The sequence below is a fragment of the Columba livia genome, chromosome 1 (assembly GCF_036013475.1).
Source record: "Columba livia isolate bColLiv1 breed racing homer chromosome 1, bColLiv1.pat.W.v2, whole genome shotgun sequence".
Lineage (NCBI taxonomy): Eukaryota > Metazoa > Chordata > Aves > Columbiformes > Columbidae > Columba > Columba livia.
Window position 1 is genome coordinate 106,968 of NC_088602.1, and position 22,904 is coordinate 129,871.

Consider the following 22,904-nt stretch of genomic DNA (forward strand, 5'->3'; position numbering starts at 1 on the left):
TGTTCTGGTCCGCACTGGTCTGTACTGGTCCGTTCTGGTCTGTACTGGTCTGTATTGGTCCGTTCTGGTCTGTACTGGTCTGTATTGGTCCACAGTGGTCTGCACTGGTCTGTACTGGTCTGTACTGGTCCGTTCTGGTCTGTACTGGTCCGTACTGGTCTGTACTGGTCTGTTCTGGTCTGTATTGGTCCGCACTGGTCTGCACTGGTCTGTTCTGGTCCGTTCTGGTCCGCACTGGTCCGTTCTGGTCTGTATTGGTCTGTACTGGTCCGCACTGGTCTGTTCTGGTCTGTACTGGTCCGTTCTGGTCCGTTCCGGTCCGCACTGGTCGCGGTGCCGGGTCCGGGCGGGCTCACGGTGTCCCCGGGTCACTCTGGTCACTCGGTCCCCGCGGGGCCCGGGCTGCCCGGTCACTGCTCCCGGTGGACACGTCCCGCACCGGAGCGGGGAGCAGGGCCGGAGCGGGGAGCGGGACCGGACCAGGGACGGGATCGGAGCGGGGAGCGGGACCGGCGCGGGGAGCGGGATCGGACCGGGGAGCGGGACCGGACCGGGGAGCGGGATCGGAGCGGGGAGCGGGATCGGACCGGGGAGCGGGATCGGAGCGGGGAGCGGGATCGGACCGGGAACGGGATCGGACCGGTGAGCGGGACCGGAGCGGGGACCGGACCTGGGGCGGGATCGGAGCGGGGAGCGGGACCGGAGCGGGGAGCGGGACCGGAGCGGGAACGGGATCGGATCGGGGAGCGGGACCGGAGCGGGGAGCGGGACCGGACCGGGGGCGGGATCGGACCGGGGAGCGGGATCGGAGCGGGGAGCGGGACCGGCGTGGGGAGCGGGATCGGACTGGGGGCGGGACCGGCGCGGGGGCGGCCGTGATGCGGGTCCCCCAGCCCGCCGGGCCGGGGCCGGTGCTGGTGTCGGGCCGGTTCCGGTGTCTGTACGTGCCGGTTCCGGTGCCAGTCGGTACCGGGGGGGCGCTGTCTCCGCCCCGCCCCCGGAAGCGGAAGCAGAGCCCCCCCGTGCCCCCCAGCGGAGCCGCCGCAGGTACCGGCTGGGCCGAGCGGGGCCGCTGCGCCCGGGGGCGGGGGGTCTGGGGGTCCCGGTGCGGGTCCCGGGGGTCCCGGTGCGGGGTCCGGGGGGGTTCCGGTGCGGGCGGCCGGGCCGGGCGGTGGGATGGGGGGAACCGGGGAGCCGGCCGGGCCGCTCCGCGCTGCGGGACCGGGATGCCGGGCCGGGTTCGGGGGGCTGGGGCCGGGGTCCCGGGGCCGGTGCGGGGCTCCTCGGGGCCCCTCGGGTGCGGGGTCCGGGGCTCCGCGGGGCCCCTCGGGTCCCCTCGTGTCCGGCTCCCGGTCCGTCCCGCCGCCCCCCGCAGGCCCGATGGACGCGGAGCTGCCGCCGCCGCGGGCGCTGTAGGAGCCGCGGTCCCGCCGCCCCCGCCGCCCCCGCCGCCATGTCGGGGGCCGTGAGCAAGCGCAGCGACCTGGCCAACGACAACCGCTGCGCGGCGCCCAGCGCGGCCCCGGGCGCGGCCCCGGGCGGGACGGCGCTGCGGGACGGGGGCGCGCCCGCCGAGCCCCGCACGGCCAAGTGGCTGAAGGACGGGCAGAACCAGCAGCGCCGCGCCGAGCGCGACCAGAACCGCAACGAGCTGGCGCCCCCGCGCCCCGCCGAGCTGCCGCTGGCCGCCCACAACGCCCGCAACGCCCGCAGCAGCGCCCGCAGCGGCGGGGGCGCCCGGCCGCCGCTCATCCCGCTGCGCGACGAGGACGACGACGACGACGAGGACGACGAGGAGGGCGACGGGGACTCGACGCCGGTGCAGAGCGACCCCGCCACCGGCGAGTCGGAGCCCGGCGGGGAGCGGGGGCCGCGCGAGCCCCCCCGCAGCGCCAGCCGCCTCTTCGGGGCGCGCAGCGGCACGGCCAGCGACGAGGACTCCAGCTGGGCCACGCTCAGCCAGGGCAGCGCCGGCAGCTCCCCCGACGACGCAGGTGTGCCCCGCCGTGACCCCCACTGCCCCACGGTGATCCACGGTGACCCACAGTGAGCCCTGACTGCCCCACGGTGACCCACGGTGACCCACAGCTGCACCATGGCTGCCCCACAGTGACCCTGACTGCCCCATGGTGACCCACAGCTGCACCATGGCTGCCCCACAGTGACCCACGGTGACCCACAGCTGCACCTTGGCTGCCCCACAGACCCACAGTGACCCTGACTGCCCCACAGTGACCCACAGCTGCACCATGGCTGCCCCACAGACCCACAGCTGCACCATGGCTGCCCCACAGTGACCCAGTGACCCTGACTGCCCCACAGTGACCCACAGTGACCCTGACTGCCCCACAGTGACCCACGGCTACACCATGGCTGCCCCACAGTGACCCGTGGTGACCCCTGACTGCCCCACAGTCACCCCTGACTGTCTAGGTGGCCCCATGGCAGGCTGTGACTACCCCGTGGTAGCTCCAGTAGTGTCCCCTCTCTGCCCCATGGCCGTCCCTGCCCCAGGACCCCCTGACAAGCCCATGGTGTCCCCACGGTGTCCCCAGCCTGGCCCCACATCTCCCTGCCCTGGCTGTGTGCCCACAGCTGCTCCCCAGCCCTCCCCCCGCTGTGCCCCACGGCACCCACGCTGTGCCCCACAGCACCCCCGCGGTGCCCCCCACCCCCTCACTGCTCGTGTCCCCATGCTGTTGGTGCTGCTGTCCCTGCTGTGCCCACAGTGCTGTCCCCACGGCGCAGTCCATGCTGTGCCCCACGGTGCTGTCCCCACAGTGCTGTCCCCACAGTGCTGTCCCCACGGTGCTGTCCATGCTGTGCCCCACGGTGCTGTCCCCACAGTGCTGTCCCCACGGCGCTGTCCATGCTGTGCCCCACAGCTCTGTCCCCGCTGTCCCCGCTGCTCGGGGCGCAGCCCCTGTGCCCCACGGCTCTGTCCCCGCTGTTCCCGCTGTCCCCGCTGCTCGGGGTGCAGCCCCTGTGCCCCACGGCTCTGTCCCCACTGTCCCCGCTGTCCCTGCTGCTCGGGGCGCAGCCCCTGTGCCCCACGGCTCTGTCCCCACTGTCCCCGCTGTCCCCGCTGCTCGGGGCGCAGCCCCTGTGCCCCACGGCTCTGTCCCCACTGTCCCCGCTGCTCGGGGCGCAGCCCCTGTGCCCCACTGCTCTGTCCCCACTGTCCCCACTGTCCACGCTGCTCGGGGTGCAGCCCCTGTGCCCCACGGCTCTGTCCCCGCTGTCCCCGCTGCTCGGGGCGCAGCCCCTGTGCCCCACGGCTCTGTCCCCACTGTCCCCGCTGTCCCCGCTGCTCGGGGCGCAGCCCCTGTGCCCGTCACTGCGGGGCACAGCTCGTCCCGTGTCCCCAGCTGCGCTCGCTGTGCCTGGCAGTGCCGCCTCCGTGTCCCACGTGTCCCCGCTGGCCCCACAGCTGGCGCCAGCCCCTCCCCTCCCCCGCTCCCCGTGTCCCTCCCCTGTGCTCCCGCCGGCCCTGCCCCCCGGCCCTGTGTCCCCCCATCCTGCGCCCCTTTCTCTGCTCCCCACATCCCCCATCTCTGCCACCCTACCTCCCTGCCCCCCATCGTGCCCCACATCCTGCCCCACATCCCCGCACCCCCTATCCCTGTGCCCCCACTCCCCACATCCTCATCTCTGCCCCCGGTCCCTGTGCCCCCCCGGCATCCCAGCACCGCTGCCCTCCCGTCCCTGTGTCCCCGTGTCTCCACCCCTGTCACATCCTTGTCCCCATCCCAGCCCTGCCATCGCTGTCCCGTCCCTGTGTCCCCATCGCTGTCCCCATCCCAGCCCCGCCCCGGCCCCGCCCCGGCCCCGCCCCCGGTGCTGCCGTCAGCCGTTGCCGGGGAAACGCCCGCTCTGGCCGCAGGTGAGCGGGACCGGGATGGGGACGGGGACCAGGACCGGGATGGGGACGGGGACCGGGACGGGGATGGGGACACAGATGGGGACACCGCGGGCTGGCTCCGGGCGGGCTGGGAGCAGCGTCAGTACCGGCCCCTCGGTCCCCGGCTGCCCCAGCGGCCGCAGCTGCAGGCGGGGCTGGGGAGCGGCCGTGGGCACCGGCTGTGGGGACCGGCCGTGGGGACCGGCTGTGGGCACCGGCCCTGGGCACTGGCTGTGGGGACCGGCCGTGGGCACTGGCTGTGGGGACCGGCCGTGGGGACCGGCCGTGGGCACTGGCTGTGGGGACCGGCCCTGGGCACTGGCTGTGGGGACCGGCCGTGGGGAGCGGCCCTGGGCACTGGCTGTGGGGACCGGCTGTGGGGACCAGCCGTGGGCACTGGCTGTGGGGACCGGCTGTGGGGACCAGCTGTGGGGACCGGCCGTGGGGACCGGCCGTGGGCACTGGCTGTGGGGACCGGCCGTGGGGACCGGCCCTGGGCACTGGCTGTGGCACCGGCCATGGGGACCAGCCGTGGGGACCGGCCGTGGGGACTGGCTGTGGGGACTGTCTGTGGCACCGGCCATGGGTACCGGCCGTGGGTACCGGCTGTGGGGACTGGCCGTGGGTACCGGCCGTGGGGACCGGCTGTGGGGACTGGCTGTGGCACCGGCCCTGCAGACCGCTGTGGCGCTGGCCGTGGGGAGCAGCACCCTGCCTGGCTGTGGGGCTCTGAAGCCCCATTCCCCTTGGACGCAGCCGGGTCCCCGTCCCCACTGATGCGCCCCCCTCCTCGGGCGGGGGGGTCCTTGGCCCCCGGCCACAGTTCCCTGTGCTCATGGTGACGGGTCTCACCTCGCTGCGGCAGGTGCCGGCTCCCGTGGGGCAGTGGGGCTCCGTGGGTCCCATGGGGCAGTGGGGTGCAGTGGGGCTCCATGGGGCTGTGCCGTGCCATGCTGTGCCGTGCCGCACCATGCCATGCTGTGCCGTGCTGTGCCATGCCGTGCTGTGCCATGCCGTGCTGTGCTGTACCATGCCACACCATGCTGTGCTGTGCCGTGCTGTGCTGCGCCATGCCGTGGTGTGCCATACTGTGCCATGCCATGCCATGCCGTGCTGCACCATGCCGTGCTGTGCCATACTGTGCCATGCCATGCCATGCCGTGCTGCACCATGCCGTGCTGTGCCATACTGTGCCATACTGTGCCATGCCATGCCGTGCTGCACCATGCCGTGCTGTGCCATACTGTGCCATGCTGTGCCGTGCCGTGCTGTACCATGCCGTGCTGTGCCATACTGTGCCATGCCATGCCGTGCTGCGCCATGCCGTGGTGTGCCATACTGTGCCATGCCATGCCATGCTGTGCTGCACCATGCCGTGCTGTGCCATACTGTGCCATGCCATGCCGCGCCGTGCTGTACCATGCTGTGCTGTGCCATACTGTGCCATGCCATGCCGTGCCGTGCTGTACCATGCCGTGCTGTGCCGTGCCGGGCCCCGTGTGAGCGTCCCCGTTGTGCAGAGTCGTTGTGGAGCCGGAACGCGTTGGAGACGGACGCGGACCTGCCGGCGGGATGGCTGCGGGTGCAGGACACCTCGGGCACCTACTACTGGCACGTCCCCACCGGCACCACGCAGTGGCAGCCGCCCCCGGGGCTGCCCCGCGGCTCGGCGCCCGGCTCCCCGGACACGTCCCGCTGCCCACAGCCGCCGGTGCGCGGGGACACGGGCTGTGGGACTGTGGGGACCCCCAGGGTGCAGGGTGGTGGGGACCACGGGACTGCGGGGCCCCCCAGCGTGTGGGGCTGTAGCAACCCCTGTGAGCACAGGGCAGTGGGGACCCCGGGGTGCACTGCGGTGGGGACCCCGTGGTGTGGGGCTGTGGGGTGGTGGGGAGTGGGGCTGTGGGGACCCCGGGGTGCGGGCTATGGGGACCCCGGGCTATGGGGACCCCAGGGTGGGGGGCGGTGTGGACCCCGGTGTGCAGGCTATGGGAACCCCAGGGTGTGGGGCAGTGTGGACGCCAGGGTGCGGGGCTGTGGGGACCCCGGGCTCTGTGGACCCTGGGGTGCGGGGCTGTGGGGACCCCGGGCTATGGGGACCTCGGGGGGCGGGGCGGTGTGGACCCCGGGGTGCGGGGCTATGGGGACCCGGGGCAGTGTAGACCCCGGGGTGCGGGGCTGTGGGGACCACGGGGGGCGGGGCGGTGTGGACCGCGGGGTGCGGGGCTGTGGGGACCCCGGGCTGTGTGGACCGCGGGGTGCGGGGCTGCCTCGGTGAGCACCCCGAACCGGAGCCGCTCTCCCCAGCTGGCCTGGCCCGGCTTCGCCCCAGCCGAGTGCTTTGGAGACGGGGAGCTCTGGAAGGTGAGCAATGGGGGTACGGGGGGTGTGGAATGGGGGGTCGGGGGGCTCTGGAGGGTGAGCAATGGGAGGCACGGAGGTGCGTGGAATGGGGGTCAGGGGGCTCTGGAAGGTGAGCAGTGGGGGTACGGGGGGTGTGGAATGGGGGTCGGGGGGCTCTGGAAGGTGAGCAGTGGGGGTACGGGGAGTGTGGAATTGGGGTCGGGGGGCTCTGGAGGGTAAGCAATGGGAGGCACGGGGGGTGTGGAAAGGGGGTCGGGGTGGCCAGGTCTGGAGGGTGAGGGGGTGGGGCAGCACCCCCAGCCCCCCAGCCCGTCCCTCCCCAGGACCCCGCGGAGGACGAGGACGAGGACGACGACCCCGGGGCGCAGGATGCGGAGCCGCCGTCCCCAGGCCCGGCCTCGCCACCCGCGGGGTGCGTGGGGTCCACCCCCGGGGGGTGGGGGTGCGTGGGGTCCACCCCCGGGGGGTGGGGGTGTGCGGGGTCAGGGCTGGGATCCCCGGGGGGGTGGGGGTGGGGGTGCGTGGGGAGCAGCTGTGACGGTCCCGTCCCTTCTCAGGACCGTGCTGGCCGAGGAGGACAAGCCGGGCTCTAAGGTAGGCCTGGCCCAGCCAGACCCCCGCGGGGCCCTTGTGTACCACTGCCCCACGGGGCCGGGCTCTGTCCTGCTGCCGGGGGGCCTGGGACCCCCATGGGTGCAGCCTGGGACCCCCATGGGTGCAGTCTGGGACCCCCATGGGTGCAGTCTGGGATCCCTGTGGGTACACCTGGGACCCCTGTGGGTACACCTGGACCCCCGTGGTGCTTCCAGCACCGCCATGGCAGCTCAGCCCTGTCCCCAGGATCAGGGATGTGTGGGGCAGGCAGCTGCGGGGGGTCCCTGCCGGGGGGCTGTGCATTCCCCCCCGTGCCCCCCCGTGCCCCCCGTGCCCCCCGCGTGCCCCGTGCCCCACGCGTGCCCCGTGCCGCAGCGCTTTGCCGTGCGCTCGCTGGGCTGGGTGGAGATGAGCGAGGACGAGCTGGCCCCGGGCCGCAGCAGCGCGGCCGTCAACAACTGCATCCGGCAGCTCTCGCTGCACCAGCGCGGCCCCCCCGGCGCCTGGGGGGAGGTGAGTGACCCTGCCCACAGCGCCCCCTGCCCACAGTGCTCCCGCAGCCCCCACTGTCCCCACTGCCCCTGCTGTCCCCACAGCCCCCACTGTCCCACAGCCCCCGCAGCCCCCACAGCCCCCGCAGCCCCCACAGCCCCCGCTGCCCCCACAGCCCTTGTTGCCCCACAGTCCCCACTGTCCCCACAGCCCCCACTGTCCCCACAGCCCCCACTGCCCCCACTGTCCCCACAGCCCCCACTGCCCCCACTGTCCCCACTGCCCCTGCTGTCCCCACTGTCCCCACAGCCCCCGCAGCCCCCACTGTCCCCACTGCCCCTACTGTCCCCGCTGTCCCCACAGCCCCCGCTGTCCCCACTGCCCCTGCTGTCCCCACTGTCCCACAGCCCCCGCAGCCCCCACTGTCCCCACAGCCCCCGCAGCCCCCACAGCCCCCACTGTCCCCACAGCCCTTGTTGCCCCACAGCCTCCGCTGCCCCCACAGCCCCCACTGTCTCCACTGTCCCCACCGTCCCCACAGCCCCCACTGTCCCCGCAGCCCCCACTGCCCCCACAGTCCCCACTGTCCCCACTGTCCCACAGCCCCCGCAGCCCCCACTGTCCCCGCAGCCCCCACTGTCCCCGCAGCCCCCACTGTCCCCGCAGCCCCCACCGTCCCCACAGCCCCCACAGCCCCCACTGTCCCCACTGCCCCCGCCCCCCCAGGACCCTGACGCTCCCCAGGGCCGCGCGATGCTGCTGCTGCTGGAGAACCGGACGCTGAAGCTGCTGGAGCCGCAGGAGCAGGCGCTGCTGCACGCGCAGCCCGTGGCCGCCATCCGCGTCTGGGGCGTGGGGCGCGACAGCGGCAGGTGGGGGCCCTGCCACGCGCGTGGGGATGGGGGGTCTGCATGCGCACGGGCCACGGGGGCCGCGCGTGGGGGCGTGTGGGATGGGGGGGTACCGGGCGCGTGGGGTGCAGGGCTGTGGGGGTCAAGGTGCACGTGGGTGTGGGGATCCTGAGCCCATCGGAATGGGGTGTGTGGGACGTGGGTGCTTGTGGGGTGTGGGGCGGGGGTCCCGTGCACCCGCCATGGGGGTCCTGTGGCTGAGCCCCCGGCAGTGCCAGGGCAGGGGGTCTCATGGGCTCAGTCCTGCCTGTGGGGCTGGGGGTCCCTGGCTGGGGGGTCTGTGGGGTCTGTGGGGCTGGGGTCTGTGGAGCTGGGGTCTGTGGAGCTGGGGTCTGTGGGGCTGGGGTCTGTGGGGCTGGGGTCTGTGGGGTCTGTGGGGCTGGGGTCTGTGGAGCTGGGGTCTGTGGAGCTGGGGTCTGTGGGGCTGGGGTCTGTGGGGTCTGTGGAGCTGGGGTCTGTGGGGCTGGGGTCTGTGGGGTCTGTGGGGCTGTGATCTGTGGGGCTGGTGTCTGTGTGGTCTGTGGGGTCTGTGGGGCTGTGATCTGTGTGGTCCGTGGGGTCTGTGTGGTCTGTGGGTCTGTGTGGTCTGTGTGGTCCGTGGGGTCTGTGGTCCGTGGGGTCTGTGTGGTCTGTGGGTCTCTGGTCCGTGGGGTCTATGTGGTCTGTGGGGCTGTGGTCCGTGGGTCACACCGTCCCCTCTAACCGGGTCTCTGGTCTCTCCGCCGCGCTGCCGGACGCAGGGAGAGGTAGGGCAGCGCGCTCTGGTGCTGCCGGTGCTGCCCACACTGGTGGCGCTGGTGGCGCTGGTGGTGCTGGGTGGCACTGGTGGCGCTGGTGGCGCTGGTGGAGCTGGTGGCGCTGGTGGCGCTGGTGGCGCAGCGGCGGTGGGGCGGGGCGGGGGGAGCCCGGGGGCTGGGGTGGGGGTCCTGAGCGCTGCCCCCCCCGCAGGGACTTTGCGTTCGTGGCGCGGGACCCGCTGACGCAGATGCTCAAGTGCCACGTGTTCCGCTGCGAGAGCCCGGCCCGCAACATCGCCAGCAGCCTGCACGAGGTGTGCGCGCAGGTGAGACCCCGAGACCCCCAGTGCCCCCCGAGACCCCCAGTGCCAGCAGCCTGCACGAGGTGTGCGCGCAGGTGAGACCCCGAGACCCCCAGTGCCCCCCAGTGCCCCCCAGTGCCCCCCGAAATCCCCAGTGCCCCCCGAGACCCCCAGTGCCAGCAGCCTGCACGAGGTGTGCGCACAGGTGAGACCCCCGAGACCCCCAGTGCCCCCCAGTGCCCCCCCAGTGCCCCCCGAGACCCCCAGTGACCCCCCAGTGCCCCCCGAGACCCCCAGTGCCCCCCAGTGCCCCCCGAGACCCCCAGTGACCCCCCAGTGCCCCCCGAGACCCCCAGTGCCAGCAGCCTGCACGAGGTGTGTGCGCAGGTGAGACCCCTGGACCCCCCAGTGCCCCCCGAGACCCCTCAGTGTCCCCCCAGTGCCCCCAGCTGCCCGCACTGCCCGCTGTGCTCCTGTCCCCCCCCAGCTCCGAGCTCTGTCCCGGGGTCCCCCCTGTCCCCGTGGGGTGGGGGCTGGGGCCGTGCTGTGATGGCCGGGGGGGCTGGTGCCCCCGCGCTCCCCCCAGATCATGATGGAGCGGAGAAGCGCCCGGGGGGGGCCCAACGGGCTGAGCACGGACCCAGCGCGGCTGGTGGAGATCCCGTTCCAGGGTAGGGGCTGGGGGGCGGGTGGAGATCCCCTTCCAGGGTAGGGGCTGGGGGGTGGGGGTCCCGTTCCAGGGTAGGGGCTGGGGGGCGGGTGGAGATCCCCTTCCAGGGTAGGGGCTGGGGGGTGGGGGTCCCGTTCCAGGGTAGGGGCTGGGGGGCGGGTGGAGATCCCCTTCCAGGGTAGGGGCTGGGGGGTGGGGGTCCTGTTCCAGAGTAGGGGGCTGGGGGGTGGGGATCCCGTTCCAGAGTAGGGGGCTGGGGGGTGGGGATCCCGTTCCAGGGTAGGGGCTGGGGGGTGGGGGTCCCGTTCCAGAGTAGGGGGCTGGGGGGTGGGGATCCCGTTCCAGGGTAGGGGCTGGGGGGTGGGGGTCCTGTTCCAGGGTAGGGGTACAGGGTTTGGGGGGGCTGGGGGAACCCCCGTCCAGGGCACAGGGTGAGGATCTGGGGTGCTGGGGGCTTGCGGTGCTGGCATGGTGTTGGGCGCAGAGGCAGCGCGGGGCGTGGTGGGACGTGGTGCCGCCGTCGTGCAGGGAACACGGTGCCGGGCACGGGGAACATGGTGCTGGGTGCGGGGAACATGGTGCTGGGTGCGGGGAACATGGTGCTGGGTGTGGGGAACACGGTGCCGGGTGTGGGGAACACGGTGCCGGGTGCGGGGAACACGGTGCAGGATGTGGGGAACACGGTGCCGTGCGCCGGTGGCCGCGGTGCCGGCGCAGCCCCGACCCCGCCGTGTGCCGCAGTGGAGTTCCCGGCGCCCAAGAGCGAGGTGGTGCAGAAGTTCCCGGTGTGTTACCTGGGCTGCGTGCCCGTGGCCAAGCCCGTGGGTGAGTGTGGGGACGGGGTCCTGGCCGGGGGTCCCAGCCAGGGGGGGGTGGCAGTCCCTGAGCCCCCTGTCCCTGACCCCCTGTCCCTGACCCCCGGTGTCCCCAGGCATGGACGTCATCAACGCGGCGCTGGAGGCGGCGCTGGCGAGCGGCAGCCGGGACCACTGGACGCCCATCGTGGTCAACGTGGCGCCCGCCACGCTCACCATCACGCACCAGCAGGTGGGTGCCCCCCGTGTCCCCATCCCGTGGCCGTGACCGTGTCCCCGTGTCCCCCCATCCCTGTCCCCGTGCCGTGACCGTCCCTGTGCCCCTCCCACCCCCTTCCCGTGGCCATGACCGCGTCCCCATGTCCCTGTCCCGTGGCTGTGACCACAGCCCCATGTCCCCCCATGCTGTCCTGTGGCCGTGACCACGTCCCGTGCCCCCCTGTCCCCGTCCCACAGCAGTGACCGTGTCCCCACGACCCCATCCCATCCTGCGGCCGTGACCGTGTGTTCCCCTGTCCTATCCCGTCCCGTGACCATGTCCCATGTCCCCCCGTCCTGTGACCGTGTCCCCGTGCCCCCTGTCCCGTGCCATGGTGGTGACCGTGCCTGTCCCCGTGTCCCCATGTCCCCCCATCCCGTGGAGGTGACGGTGCCTGTCCCCGTGTCCCCCTGTGCCACGGTGGTGACGGTGCCTGTCCCCGTGTCTCCCATCCCGTCCCGCGGAGGTGACGGTGCCCGTCCCCGTGTCCCCCATTCCGTCCCGCGAAGGTGACGGTGCCTGTCCCCGTGTCCCCCGTCCCGTCCCGCGAAGGTGACGGTGCCTGTCCCCGTGTCCCCCGTCCCGTCCCGCGGAGGTGACGGTGCCTGTCCCCGTGTCCCCCGTCCCGTCCCGCGGAGGTGACGGTGCCTGTCCCCGTGTCCCCCGTCCCGTCCCGCGGAGGTGACGGTGCCTGTCCCCGTGTCCCCCGTCCCGTCCCGCGGAGGTGACGGTGCCTGTCCCCGTGTCCCCCGTCCCGTCCCGCGGAGGTGACGGTGCCTGTCCCCGTGTCCCCCGTCCCGTCCCGCGGAGGTGACGGTGCCTGTCCCCGTGTCCCCCGTCCCGTCCCGCGGAGGTGACGGTGCCTGTCCCCGTGTCCCCCGTCCCGTCCCGCGGAGGTGACGGTGCCTGTCCCCGTGTCTCCCGTCCCGTGCCGCGGAGGTGACGGTGCCCGTCCCTGTGTCCCCCTGTGCCGCGGAGGTGACGGTGCCCGTCCCCGTGTCCCCCATTCCGTCCTGCGGAGGTGACGGTGCCCGTCCCCGTGTCCCCGTCCTGTCCCGCGGAGGTGACGGTGCCCGTCCCTGTGTCCCCTGTCCCGTCCCGCGGAGGTGACGGTGCCCGTCCCCGTGTCGCAGAGCGAGGCCGTGCTGTGCGAGTGCCGCGTGCGCTTCCTGTCGTTCATGGGCGTGGGCCGCGACGTGCGCTCCTTCGCCTTCATCATGGCCGGCGCGCCCGGCGCCTTCCGCTGCCACATGGTCTGGTGCGAGCCCAACGCCGCGGGGCTCAGCGAGGCGCTGCAGGCGGCCTGCATGGTGAGCGGCACACGGAGCCCTGCCCCACAGAGACCCTGCCCCACAGAGACCCTGCCCCATAGACCCTGCCCCATAGAGACCCTGCCCCATAGACCCTGCCCCATAGACCTGCATGGTGAGCGGCACACGGAGCCCTGCCCCACAGAGACCCTGCCCCACAGAGACCCTGCCCCATAGACCCTGCCCCATAGAGACCCTGCCCCATAGAGACCCTGCCCCATAGACCTGCATGGTGAGCGGCACACGGAGCCCTGCCCCACAGAGACCCTGCCCCATAGACCCTGCCCCACAGAGACCCTGCCCCACAGAGACCCTGCCCCATAGAGACCCTGCCCCATAGACCTGCATGGTGAGCGGCACACGGAGCCCTGCCCCACAGAGACCCTGCCCCACAGAGACCCTGCCCCACAGAGACCCTGCCCCATAGACCCTGCCCCACAGAGACCCTGCCCCATAGAGACCCTGCCCCATAGACCTGCATGGTGAGCGGCACACGGAGCCCTGCCCCACAGAGACCCTGCCCCATAGAGACCCTGCCCCATAGACCTGCATGGTGAGCGGCACACGGAGCCCTGCCCCACAGAGACCCTGCCCCACAGAGACCCTGCCCCACAGAGACCCTGGCCCATAGACCCTGCCCCATAGACCTGCATGGTGAGCGGCACACGGAGCCCTGCCCCACAGAGACCCTGCCCCATAAAGACCCTGCCCCATAGAGGCCCTGCCCCACAGAGACCCTGCCCCATAGAGACCCTGCCCCATAGACCTGCATGGTGAGCGGCACACAGAGCCCTGCCCCACAGAGACCCTGCCCCACAGAGACCCTGCCCCATAGAGACCCTGCCCCATAGACCCTGCCCCATAGACCTGCATGGTGAGTGACCCCCCATGGACCCTGTCCCAGCCCCACGCCTGTCCCAGCCCCACACGTGTCCCTGGCACTGTCCCCCTCCGCAGCTGCGCTACCAGAAGTGCCTGGACGCGCGCCCCCAGGCCTCCAGCTCCTGCCTCCCCGCGGCCCCCGCCGACTCGGTGGCGCGGCGGGTGGGCTCCTCGGTGCGCCGGGGGGTGCAGACCCTGCTGGGCACCCTGAAGCCCAAGCGCCTGGGGGCCCAGACGCCGTGAGCCCCGCGGGAGCAGCGACGGAGACCCCTCCCCCCCCGCTGGGGGGGATGGGACGGAGGGGACGTGCGGGGCACCGGAGGGGGACCCGTGGTGCGGGTGTCCCTGTGTGCAGGTGTCCCCGTGGCATGGGTGTCCCCGTGTGCGGGTGTCCCCGGGTGTCCCCGTGCGCGGGTGTCCCCATGCGCGGGTGTCCCCGTGCGCGGGTGTCCCCATGCGCGAGGGGCCGTGGGGCTCGTGCCCGCAGCGGCGTGCGCGGCCCCAGCACGGCTGTGCCCCAGGGCGCTGTCCCGGGCCGGGGGTCCTGTCCCCCCGCGGGTGCCCCCAGCGGCACGGGGGGGCGCGGGGTCCCCCATGCATGTGGTGTAACCCGGGGCTCCCGGGGCCGCCGCTCCCGCTGTAACGAGGATCGTGTCGTACTAAACGTTAATAAACCCCATTCCAGCAGCGCGGGGGACACGGGTGGTGCTGGGGAGGTTGAGGTTGGATCTGCGAACAGTGTTGTCCCCAAAGGGCTGTGGGGCATTGAACAGGCTGCCCAGGGCAGTGCTGGAGTCACCAGCCCTGGAGGGCTGGACAGACGGACAGGAGGTTCTCAGGACATGGGCAGTGCCGGGCGGGTTGTGGTTGGTCTCCATGATCCCGAGGTCTCCTCCAGCCGAATCAGCTCTGAGAGCAGGACCCGGCGCAGGAGCCGCGGGGTCCATCACATGTTTATTGTGCCGGGGGAAGCACAGGGACACACAGGGACCCCAGCCCTGGCGCTGGGCCCAGCTCAGCAGAGCCGGCGCTGATCTGGCTCAGTGAAATCAGCGTTGATCCCGGCTCAGCAGAGTCAGTGGTGATCCTGGTCAAACAGCTGGTGCTGATCCTGGCTCAGCAGAACCAGCACTGATCTAGCTCAGCAGAGCTGGCGCTGATCCAGCTCAGTAGAACCAGCGCTGGTCCATCTCAGCAGAACCAGCACTGGTCCGGCTCAGCAGTGATGGTGCTGATCCAGCTCAGTGGAACCAGCGCTGATCCGGCTCAGCGGGACCAGCACCGATCCGGCTCAGTGGACCCAGCACAGATGCGGCTCAGCAGAGCTGGCGCTGGTCCCAGCTCAGCATTCCCAGCACCGATCCTGGCTCAGCAGAGCCGGCGCCGGTCCGAGCTCAGCAGAACCAGCACCGATCCGGCTCAGCAGAGCCGGCGCTGGTCCGAGCTCAGCAGAGCCGGCGCTGATCCCAGCTCAGCAGAGCCGGCGCCGGTCCGAGCTCAGCATAGCCGGCACTGGTCCGAGCTCAGCAGAGCCGGCGCTGATCCCAGCTCAGCAGAGCCGGTGCCGGTCCGAGCTCAGCAGAGCCGGCGCCGGTCCCAGCTCAGCGGACCCGGCACCGACTCGGCTCAGCGGACCCGGCAGCGATCCGGCTCAGCGGAGCCGGCAGCGATCCGGCTCAGCAGAGCCGGCGCTGGTCCCAGCTCAGCAGAGCCGGCGCCGGTCCGAGCTCAGCAGAACCAGCACCGATCCGGCTCAGCGGACCCGGCAGCGATCCGGCTCAGCAGAGCCGGCGCCGGTCCGAGCTCAGCAGAACCAGCACCGATCCGGCTCAGCGGACCCGGCACCGATCCGGCTCAGCAGAGCCGGCGCTGGCGCCAGAGCCGCAGCACGTGCGGGAAGGGCAGCGCGGGGCGCAGCGGGCGGCAGAGCGCGGGGTCGGCGGAGCGGCCGGTGCGCAGCGCGCAGAGCAGCGCGGCCTTGCAGGCGGCCCCGCAGGGCTCGCGGGGCGGGTGCCCCTTGTGCAGGTGGAACCAGAAGCGCTGGAACAGCCGCTCGTCGTCCTGGAAGCGGCGCAGCAGCCGGTCCCAGTCGGCGGGGAGGGCGCCGGGCAGCCCGTAGGCGGCGCGGGCGCGGTACAGGCTCCGCCAGCGCGGGGCGGCGCCGGGCGCGTTGGCCTCGGTCAGGTTCAGGATGAAGGTCTCGTGGTCCAGCACGGCCCCGGAGCTGCCGGGGTACGGCCCGTCCACCTCGTACACGCGGTACCCTGCGGGGGGGCGTCAGGCGGCGGCACCGCGGCCGGGGGGTGGGGAGGGGGCGGCACCACGGCCGGGGGGCGGAGGGGCGGGGTGGAGGGAGGCGGCGGTAACGCGGCCGGGGGGGTGGGGAGGGGGCGGGGCGCACCGGGGTTGAGGTTGATGTAGGTGGTGACGCTCGGGGCCACGAAGGCGACGGAGACCGGACGGGTCAGCGTCTCCTCGTCGTAGAACATCTCGAACTCGTCCACGTGCGTGTGCCCGAAGAACTGAGCCGCGATGGTGCCCTCAAACCTGCGTGACAGGGACGTCGGCACCGGCACCCCCGTCCCGCCCCGCGGTGCCGCCCCATCCCGGTGCTGCCCCGTCCCGGTGCTGCCCCATCCCGGTGCTGCCCCGTCCCGGTGCTGCCGGTCCCGGTGCTGCCCCATCCCGGTGCTGCCGGTCCCGGTGCTGCCCCATCCCATTGCTGCCGGTCCCGGTGCTGCCCCATCCCGGTGCTGCCCCATCCCGGTGCTGCCCATGCCGGTGCTGCCGGTCCCGGTGCTGCCCCATCCCGGTGCTGCCCCATCCCGGTGCTGCCCCGTCCCGGTGCTGCCCCATCCCATTGCTTCCGGTCCCGGTGCTGCCCCATCCCACTGCTGCCCCATCCCACTGCTGCCCCATCCCGGTGCTGCCGGTCCCGTGCCCCCGATACTGACTCCGCACATCCCGGCCGTGCCCACCAGCGCCAGCTCCACCCTCCCGCGGCCCCGCTCCGGCACAGCCCGGCACAGCGGTTTTGGATCGAGCCCCCCTGGCACAGAACTGTCCCCCATCCCCTCTGCTGCGCCTGCGCCCGGGCAGTGCGGCGGGGCCGGTGGGTGCGGAGGCCCGTGGGCGCGGGGCCGGCGGGCGCGGGGTGTGGTGCATGGCATGGGGGCCGGCGGGCGCGGGGGCTGGCAGGCGCGGGGCCGGTGGGCGCGGGGGCTGGCAGGCGCGGGGCCGGTGGTGCATGGCATGGGGGCCGGCGGGCGCGGGGGCTGGTGCGTGGCGCGGGGCCGGTGGGCGCGGGGGCTGGCGGGCGCGGGGCCGGTGGTGCATGGCATGGGGGCCGGCGGGCGCGGGGCCGGTGCGTGGCGGTGCCCGGCACTGACCTGCTGACGATCCTGTAGTAGTTCCAGCTCCAGCTGCGCAGGCAGTGCGCGGGGGGGATGTGCCCGATGATGTGCACCTGCGGGGCGGAGACCGGGGGGCTGCGGGTGGTGGGACTGCCGGGACCCCCGGGCCGGGACCCCCGAGCCCCCCCCCGCTCACCTTGTCCCCCGCGCGCTCGGCGGCCGCCAGGACCCCCACGAGCCACTGCAGCTGCCCCGCGGGGTCCGTGGCGTTGATGAGCAGCCAGAAGTTGGCCTGGGAGCAGAAGTTCATGTTGAGGGACACGACGCGCAGCCCCGGCCACACCTGCGCCGTGTAGAACCCGCCGGCCCTGCGGGGACGGGCCGTGAGCGCTGCCCCGCGGCCCACGGCACCCGCGCCCGGCCCACGGCACCCGCGCCCACCCCACGGCACCCACCCCCCCACCCCACAGCACCCACGGCACCCACCCCACGGCACCCATGGCACCCACCCCACGGCACCCACTGCACCCACACCATGGCACCCACTGCACCCACCCCCACCCACTGCACCTCCCACCCCTGACCCATCCCTGCCCCCCACAGCACCCACTGCAACCACACCCCACTCCCCACAGCACCCACCCCCACCCCACGGCACCCACTGCGCCCACCCCACGGCACCCACTGCACCCACCCCCCACAGCACCCACCCCCCACAGCACCCACACCCCACAGCACCCCCATGCCCTGAGCACCCCACCCACTGCACCTCCCACCCCTGACCCATCCCTGCCCCCCACAGCACCCCCATGCCCTGAGCCCACCACCCCCAGCACCCTGCACCCCCCGCCCTGCGCCCCCCCCGAGCTGGGGCACCTGAGCCTCAGCCCCCAGCTCCCCTGGCCCCCGGCCCCGGGCCCGTCCCTGGCCCCCATACGGAAACTGCTCCGCGCCCCCCGCTCTGAGCCCCCCAGGCCCTGCGAGCCCAAGCCCGGCCCCGCGCCCCCGCGCCCCCGCCCCGCCAGCCCTGCGGCCCCATCGCACCGGAGGGTGTCCAGCGCCGGGGCGGGCAGCCAGTCCCGCCAGGCTTCGGCCATGGCGTCGTACAGCCAGGCCGCGGACTGGTTGCCGTGCACGTATGGCGGCGGGAAGGCGTTGACCGGGGTGGCCTCGTGGTTACCCACGGCCGGGTAGACGGGCAGCGGCCCCAGGTGCCGGCGCAGCAGCGCGGTGACGGTGCGCAGCGCCAGCAGCTGGTCCTGCCGGCTCTGCTGCCACACGTCGTGCGCCGGGATGTCGCCCGTCCAGTACGCGGCGGCGAAGGCGGCGCCGGGCAGCTGCGCCAGCAGCAGCTCGATGGTGTGCAGCGGCAGGTCGCACTTGCCGTACTCGCCCCAGAAGCCGGCGCCGCCGGGGCCGGGCAGCGCGGTGCCGCGGCAGCACAGCGGGTCGGGGCAGGCGGCGGCGCTGCCCGGCGTGTAGCGCCGGTCCCAGTGCAGGTCGGTGAGGAACAGCACGCGGGCGACGGGCGCGCCGGGTGGCGGCGGCGCCGGGGGCCGCACCGGCGGCTTGGGGGTGTCGGGCAGCGTGACGTTCCAGTCGCCGAAGATGTCCCAGTGGCCGCAGCGCGGCCCCAGCAGCAGCCCGCAGGCCTCGGCCGGCCGCAGCACCGAGCGCGCCCACGCCGCCACCACGTCGCGCTGGAACAGCCGCACGGCGTCCCGGCACACCTCGGGGCGTGCCAGCCGCAGCGCCTGGCACAGCCGCGACGCCACGCGCCCCACGCGCGCCACGTTGGGCTCCAGCTGCAGGACATGGCGGGACGGGGCTCAGACGGGACCCCGGGACGGCCCCTGAGCCCGGCGCCCCGGTGCACCGGGGCCGTGGGACCCGCGCCTGCCCAGCGCCCCCAGCCCCATCGCCCTGGCCCAGCCCACAGAACCACAGAACGTCCTGAGGGGGAAGGGACCCGTTCCAGAGTCCAGACCCTTCTCCTCACGTCCAACCGGCCCCCCGCACACCCTCCTGCCGCTGCCCCGCGTTCTGTGCCCTGGGGAGCCCGTTCCAGCCCCGTCCCAGGTCCCGTTTGGGTGAGGAAGCCGGGCCCAGCCTGACCCTGTCCAGATCTGTCTTGTCCCTGTCCTGTCCCTGTCCCTGTCCTGACCATGAGCCAGCACTGGGCCCTTGTGGCCAGGAAGCCAATGGTACCTGGGGTGGGTTAGAAGGGGGTGGTCAGTAGGTCAGAGAGGTTCTGCTGCCCCTCTGCTCTGCCCTGGGGAGACCACACCTGGAATATTGTGTCCAGTTGTGGCCCCTCAGTTCCAGCAGGACAGGGAACTGCTGCAGAGAGTCCAGCGCAGCCACCAAGATGCTGAAGGGAGTGGAGCATCTCCCGTGGGAGGAAAGGCTGAGGGAGCTGGGGCTCTGGAGCTGGACAAGAGGACACTGAGGGGGGACTCATTCCTGGGGATCAAGATGGAAAGGGGCAGTGTCAGGAGGATGGAGCCAGGCTCTTCTGGTGACAACCAGTGACAGGACAAGGGGCAATGGGTGCAAACTGGAACACAGGAGGTTCCACTTAAATTTGAGAAGCAACTTGTTTGGGGTGAGGGTGGCAGAGCCTGGCCCAGGCTGCCCAGGGGGTTGTGGAGTCTCCTTCTGTGCAGACATTCCAACCCGCCTGGACACCTTCCTGTGTAACCTCATCTGGGTGTTCCTGCTCCATGGGGGATTGCACTGGATGAGCTTTCCAGGGCCCTTCAACCCCTCACATCCTGGGATTCTGTGATCTGTCCTGACCCTGTCCCTGTCCCTGTCCTGTCCTGTCCTGTCCCTGTCCCTGTCCTGTTCTGTCCCTGTCCCGTTCCTCACAGCGCAGCCGCTGGCACGTCCCAGCGTGTCCCGTCCTGGTCCCGTGCCTGTCACAAGCCAGACGTGCCCCAGCCTGTCCCGCCCCGGCGCTGTCACAAGGTCCCGGCCCAGCTCCTGCTCCGGCCCCGTCCCGGCGCCGGCCCTGTCCCACGCAGCGCGTCCCCGTCCCGTGTCCCTGTCCCACGCAGAGCGTCCCCCTCCCGTGTCCCTGTCCCGTGTCCCCGTCCCGTGTCCCCGTCCCATCCCCCGCCTGTCCCGGTCCCCCCCTGACCCCGCTCGGCTCCCGGCCCCGCGGTCCCCGCCCCGCCGGCCCCGCCCCGGTGCCGGTGTCCCCTGGGTGCCCCGTCCCGGTGTCCCCGGGCCCACCTGCAGCGCCAGGTCCAGCGCCCCGAACAGCAGCCGGCACGCCGGGCACGACACGTTCCGCCAGCCCCAGCGCGGAGCGGCCTCCAGCAGCGGCTCCGGCGCGGGCGGGGACGGCGGCGGGGACAGCGACAGGGACAGCGACAGCAGCAGCGACAGGGACAGCGGCACGGACAGGGACAGGGACAGGGACAGCGGCAGCCGCAGCCGCAGCCGGAGCGGCCGGCCCGGGCCGCAGCCCTGACCCCGCGCAGCCATGGCCGCTGGAGCCTCCGACGGGCGGGGCGGGGGCGGGAACAGCCGCGGGAGCATTGAAACAGCGCGGGAGGCGGACGGGAGGGGGAGCCCGAGAGGGACCGCGGGACATGGAGCCCGAGAGGGACCGCGGGACATGGAGCCCGGGAGGGACCGCGGGACATAGAGCCCGAGAGGGACCGCGGGACATGGAGCCCCAGAGGAACCGCGGGACATAGAGCCCGAGAGGGACCGCGGGACATGGAGCCCCAGAGGAACCGCGGGACATAGAGCCCGAGAGGGACTGCGGGACATGGAGCCCGAGAGGGACCGCAGGACGTGGAGCCCGAGAGGGACCGCAGGACGTGGAGCCCGAGAGGGACCGCAGGAGATGAAGTCCTGTGGGAGATGATGGAGCCCCGTGGGAGATGATGGAGCCCCGTGGGTGAGCTCACGCAGCGCGTGCGGATGAGCGTGCGGTGAGCTGGGTCACGAGCTGAGTGGACGCAGAGCTCAGGAGCTGTGACCAGCGGTGCACAGTCCGGCTTAGGCCTGTAGCCAGCGCTGTTCCCCAGCACTCAGCACTGGGTCCTGTCCTGTTCAGCCTGTTTGTCAACGACCTAAATGCAGGGACCGAGCGCACCCTCAGCCAGTTTGCTGATGACACCGAACCGGGAGGAAGGGCTGACACAGCAGAGGCCGTGCTGCCATCCAGCGAGACCTGGACAGGCTGCAGCCCTGGGCAGAGAAGAACCTGGTGCAGTTTAACCGGGCCAGTGCGGGGTCCTTTCCCCGGGAGGAACGACCCCGGCACCAGCACAGGTTGGGGTGACCTGCTGGAAAGCTGCTCTGTGGAGAAAGACCTGGGAGTCCTGGGGGACGACAGCGCGACCATGAGCCAGCAACGTGCCCTGTGGCCGAGAGGCCCACGGGACCCGGGCTGTGTGAGGAAGAGTGTGGGCGGCAGGTCAGGGCGGTTGCTCCTGCCCCTCTGCTCTGCCCTGTGACGCCCCATCTGCACAGCTGGGGCCAGTTTGGGCTCCCCAGTGCAAGGACACAGCCCCTCGTGTCCCTGCTCATGCTCTGCCCGTCTTGGGCCACCTTTGCCCACAGAAAACCATTTGGAGCCACATCCGTTGTGGTTGTGCCGCTGGCAATGCCGGGGGAGACGCCAGGACCGACCAGGGCGGAGCGACCGGGGCCACCCGTCCTGTGGGTCACCAGGTCTTTTCCAGGGGCTGCCAGGGGTTCCAAGTTGCTCCCGTACACAGGAAACGGAGCCGGAGCCATGGCAGAGGTGCCGGGAACCGCGGCACGGGGGGGCGCCGTCCTGCGGGAAAGATGGGCCTGTCCGGAGATAACAGCGCAGAACGTTCCGCGATGGCGTCTGCGTGGGCTCCCAGGGGACAGTGCACGGCCCGGCCCCCGCCAAGCCCGGAGCCCCCGCCCCTCTCTGGCCACCTCACCCGGGCACCGGCGAGCACACCCGGGCAACAATGAGCTCACCCGGGCGGCGGCAGGACGGGTGCTGGGGACAGGGACGGCCAGAAGAACACGCAGTCTGCAGGCTCCGGTGGCTCCTCGTGGCAGCGGCAGTGACAGGGACAGGGACAGTGACAGTGGCAGTAACATTGACAGTGGCGGTGACAGTGACAGTAACAGTGATGGTGACAGTGGCAGTGACGATGACAGTGGCAGTAACAGTGACAGACAGTGACAGTGACAATGACCCGTCCTCCGCGGGCTGGAAGGGACACACGAGGCTGCCAGCCCGCACCCGCACACCCCAGCTCTGCCAGGACAGCGGCTCCAGAGCCACGTCCAGCAGCTCCCCCAGCTCTGCCAGGACAGCGGCTCCGGAGCCACGTCCAGCAGCTCCCCAGCGCGGCCCAGGGCTGGAGGGATCCGCGCTGCCCAGCACCTCCCCGCTCCATCCGTCCGTCCGTCCCAGCGCCGGCAGCCCTGCAGTGCAGCAGCGGGGCTGCAGCCAGGCCCACGGACACAGGGCCGGGACACAGGAGCCACGTCCCGCAGGGACCATGTCGGCCCCGAGGCCCCTGCACTAAGTGCCATGTCCAATCTCAGTTTAAAAACCTCCAGGGCCGGTGAGTCCAGCACCTCCCTGGGCAGCCATTCCAATCCTGACCACTCTCTCTGCAAAGAATTGCTTTCTCATCTCCAGCCTCAATTTCCCCTGGCAGAGTTGAAGCATATGGCCCCTTGTCCTATTGCTGATGCCTGGGAGAAGAGCCCAATCCCCACCTGGCTAGAACTGCCCTTCAGGTAGTTCTAGAGAGTGCTGAGCTCAGCTCTAAGCCTCCTCTTCTCCAGACTAAACAAGCCCAGCTCCCTCAGCCTCTCCCCATAGGGCTTGTGTTCCAGTCCCTTCCCCAGTCTTGTTGCTCTTCTCTGGACCCGCTCCAGCACTTCAATCTCTTTCCTGAGCTGAGGGGCCCAGAACTGAACACAACACTCCAGGTGTGGCCTCCCCAATGCAGAGCACAGGGGAAGGATCACTGCCCTTGTCCTGCTGACCACGCTGGTTTGGATACAGGACACGACACCGTTGATGGAAGGAGTGAAGAGAAGATCACTTGAGCCCCTGAGTCTTTCACCATCCTTCCCAAGACCTTGAAATCGTTCTTCATTCCCCTCAGACCACGGGAAGCAGCTTCCTCCCCATCTGTCTGGAAGACCAGCAGCGGGTAGTAGTCTGTCGGGTGCACCAGTTTGGGGAGCTCTCTAGCGATATCCTTGATCCGGGCTCCAGGTAGACTGCAAACTTCCGTAAGATGAGGTTCAACCCTGCATATTGGGCCCTCTGTTCCTTTCAGAAGGGAATTTCC

The 22,904-nt window shown here is 72.0% G+C and overlaps 2 protein-coding genes across 10 annotated transcripts; one reads left to right on the plus strand and one right to left on the minus strand.

Annotated features, from left to right (window-relative positions):
• Positions 1-870: 870 nt before the first annotated feature.
• On the plus strand, positions 871-13,924 carry APBB1 (amyloid beta precursor protein binding family B member 1). 9 transcript variants are annotated; one of them, XM_065058163.1, is made up of 14 exons: positions 871-1,047; positions 1,376-1,994; positions 5,422-5,612; positions 6,209-6,265; positions 6,574-6,677; positions 6,823-6,859; positions 7,235-7,372; positions 8,045-8,223; positions 9,211-9,325; positions 9,888-9,972; positions 10,713-10,796; positions 10,903-11,018; positions 12,179-12,355; positions 13,313-13,924. In XM_065058163.1, exons 2-14 carry the CDS (start codon positions 1,454-1,456, stop codon positions 13,478-13,480), a joined length of 1,992 nt encoding a protein of 663 aa, XP_064914235.1. In that variant the 5' UTR covers positions 871-1,047; positions 1,376-1,453; the 3' UTR covers positions 13,481-13,924. The 9 variants fall into 9 exon arrangements, 8 of the variants coding, with proteins under 8 accessions (XP_064914235.1, XP_064914378.1, XP_064914456.1 ...); XM_065058306.1 differs by having other exon boundaries at positions 872-1,047; positions 6,589-6,677; XM_065058384.1 differs by having other exon boundaries at positions 873-1,047; positions 6,589-6,677; positions 8,096-8,223.
• Positions 13,925-14,147: 223 nt separating this feature from the next.
• SMPD1 (sphingomyelin phosphodiesterase 1) lies at positions 14,148-20,117 on the minus strand. The gene is made up of 6 exons (XM_065058491.1): positions 19,828-20,117; positions 17,635-18,395; positions 16,787-16,958; positions 16,627-16,703; positions 15,639-15,784; positions 14,148-15,501 (listed from the first exon to the last, which is right to left on the minus strand). Exons 1-6 carry the CDS (start codon positions 20,080-20,082, stop codon positions 15,092-15,094), a joined length of 1,821 nt encoding a protein of 606 aa, XP_064914563.1. The 5' UTR covers positions 20,083-20,117; the 3' UTR covers positions 14,148-15,091.
• Between the last annotated feature and the right edge of the window lie 2,787 nt (positions 20,118-22,904).

What these genes read in the sequence shown, in the direction of transcription:
- SMPD1 (XM_065058491.1), bottom strand. Translation starts at nt 20,082, where the DNA reads ATGGCTGCGCGGGGTCAGGGCTGCGGCCCGGGCCGGCCGCTCCGGCTG. An exon ending in CGCTGGACCTGGCGCTGCAG is followed by an intron (nt 18,396 to 19,827) that starts GTGGGCCCGGGG and finishes CATGTCCTGCAG; the next exon opens with CTGGAGCCCAACGTGGCGCG. An exon ending in CCGGCGCTGGACACCCTCCG is followed by an intron (nt 16,959 to 17,634) that starts GTGCGATGGGGC and finishes CCGTCCCCGCAG; the next exon opens with GGCCGGCGGGTTCTACACGG.
- APBB1 (XM_065057847.1), top strand. Translation starts at nt 2,752, where the DNA reads ATGCTGTGCCCCACGGTGCTGTCCCCACAGTGCTGTCCCCACAGTGCT. An exon ending in AACGCCCGCTCTGGCCGCAG is followed by an intron (nt 3,884 to 5,421) that starts GTGAGCGGGACC and finishes CCCGTTGTGCAG; the next exon opens with AGTCGTTGTGGAGCCGGAAC. An exon ending in CCCGCTGCCCACAGCCGCCG is followed by an intron (nt 5,613 to 6,208) that starts GTGCGCGGGGAC and finishes CGCTCTCCCCAG; the next exon opens with CTGGCCTGGCCCGGCTTCGC.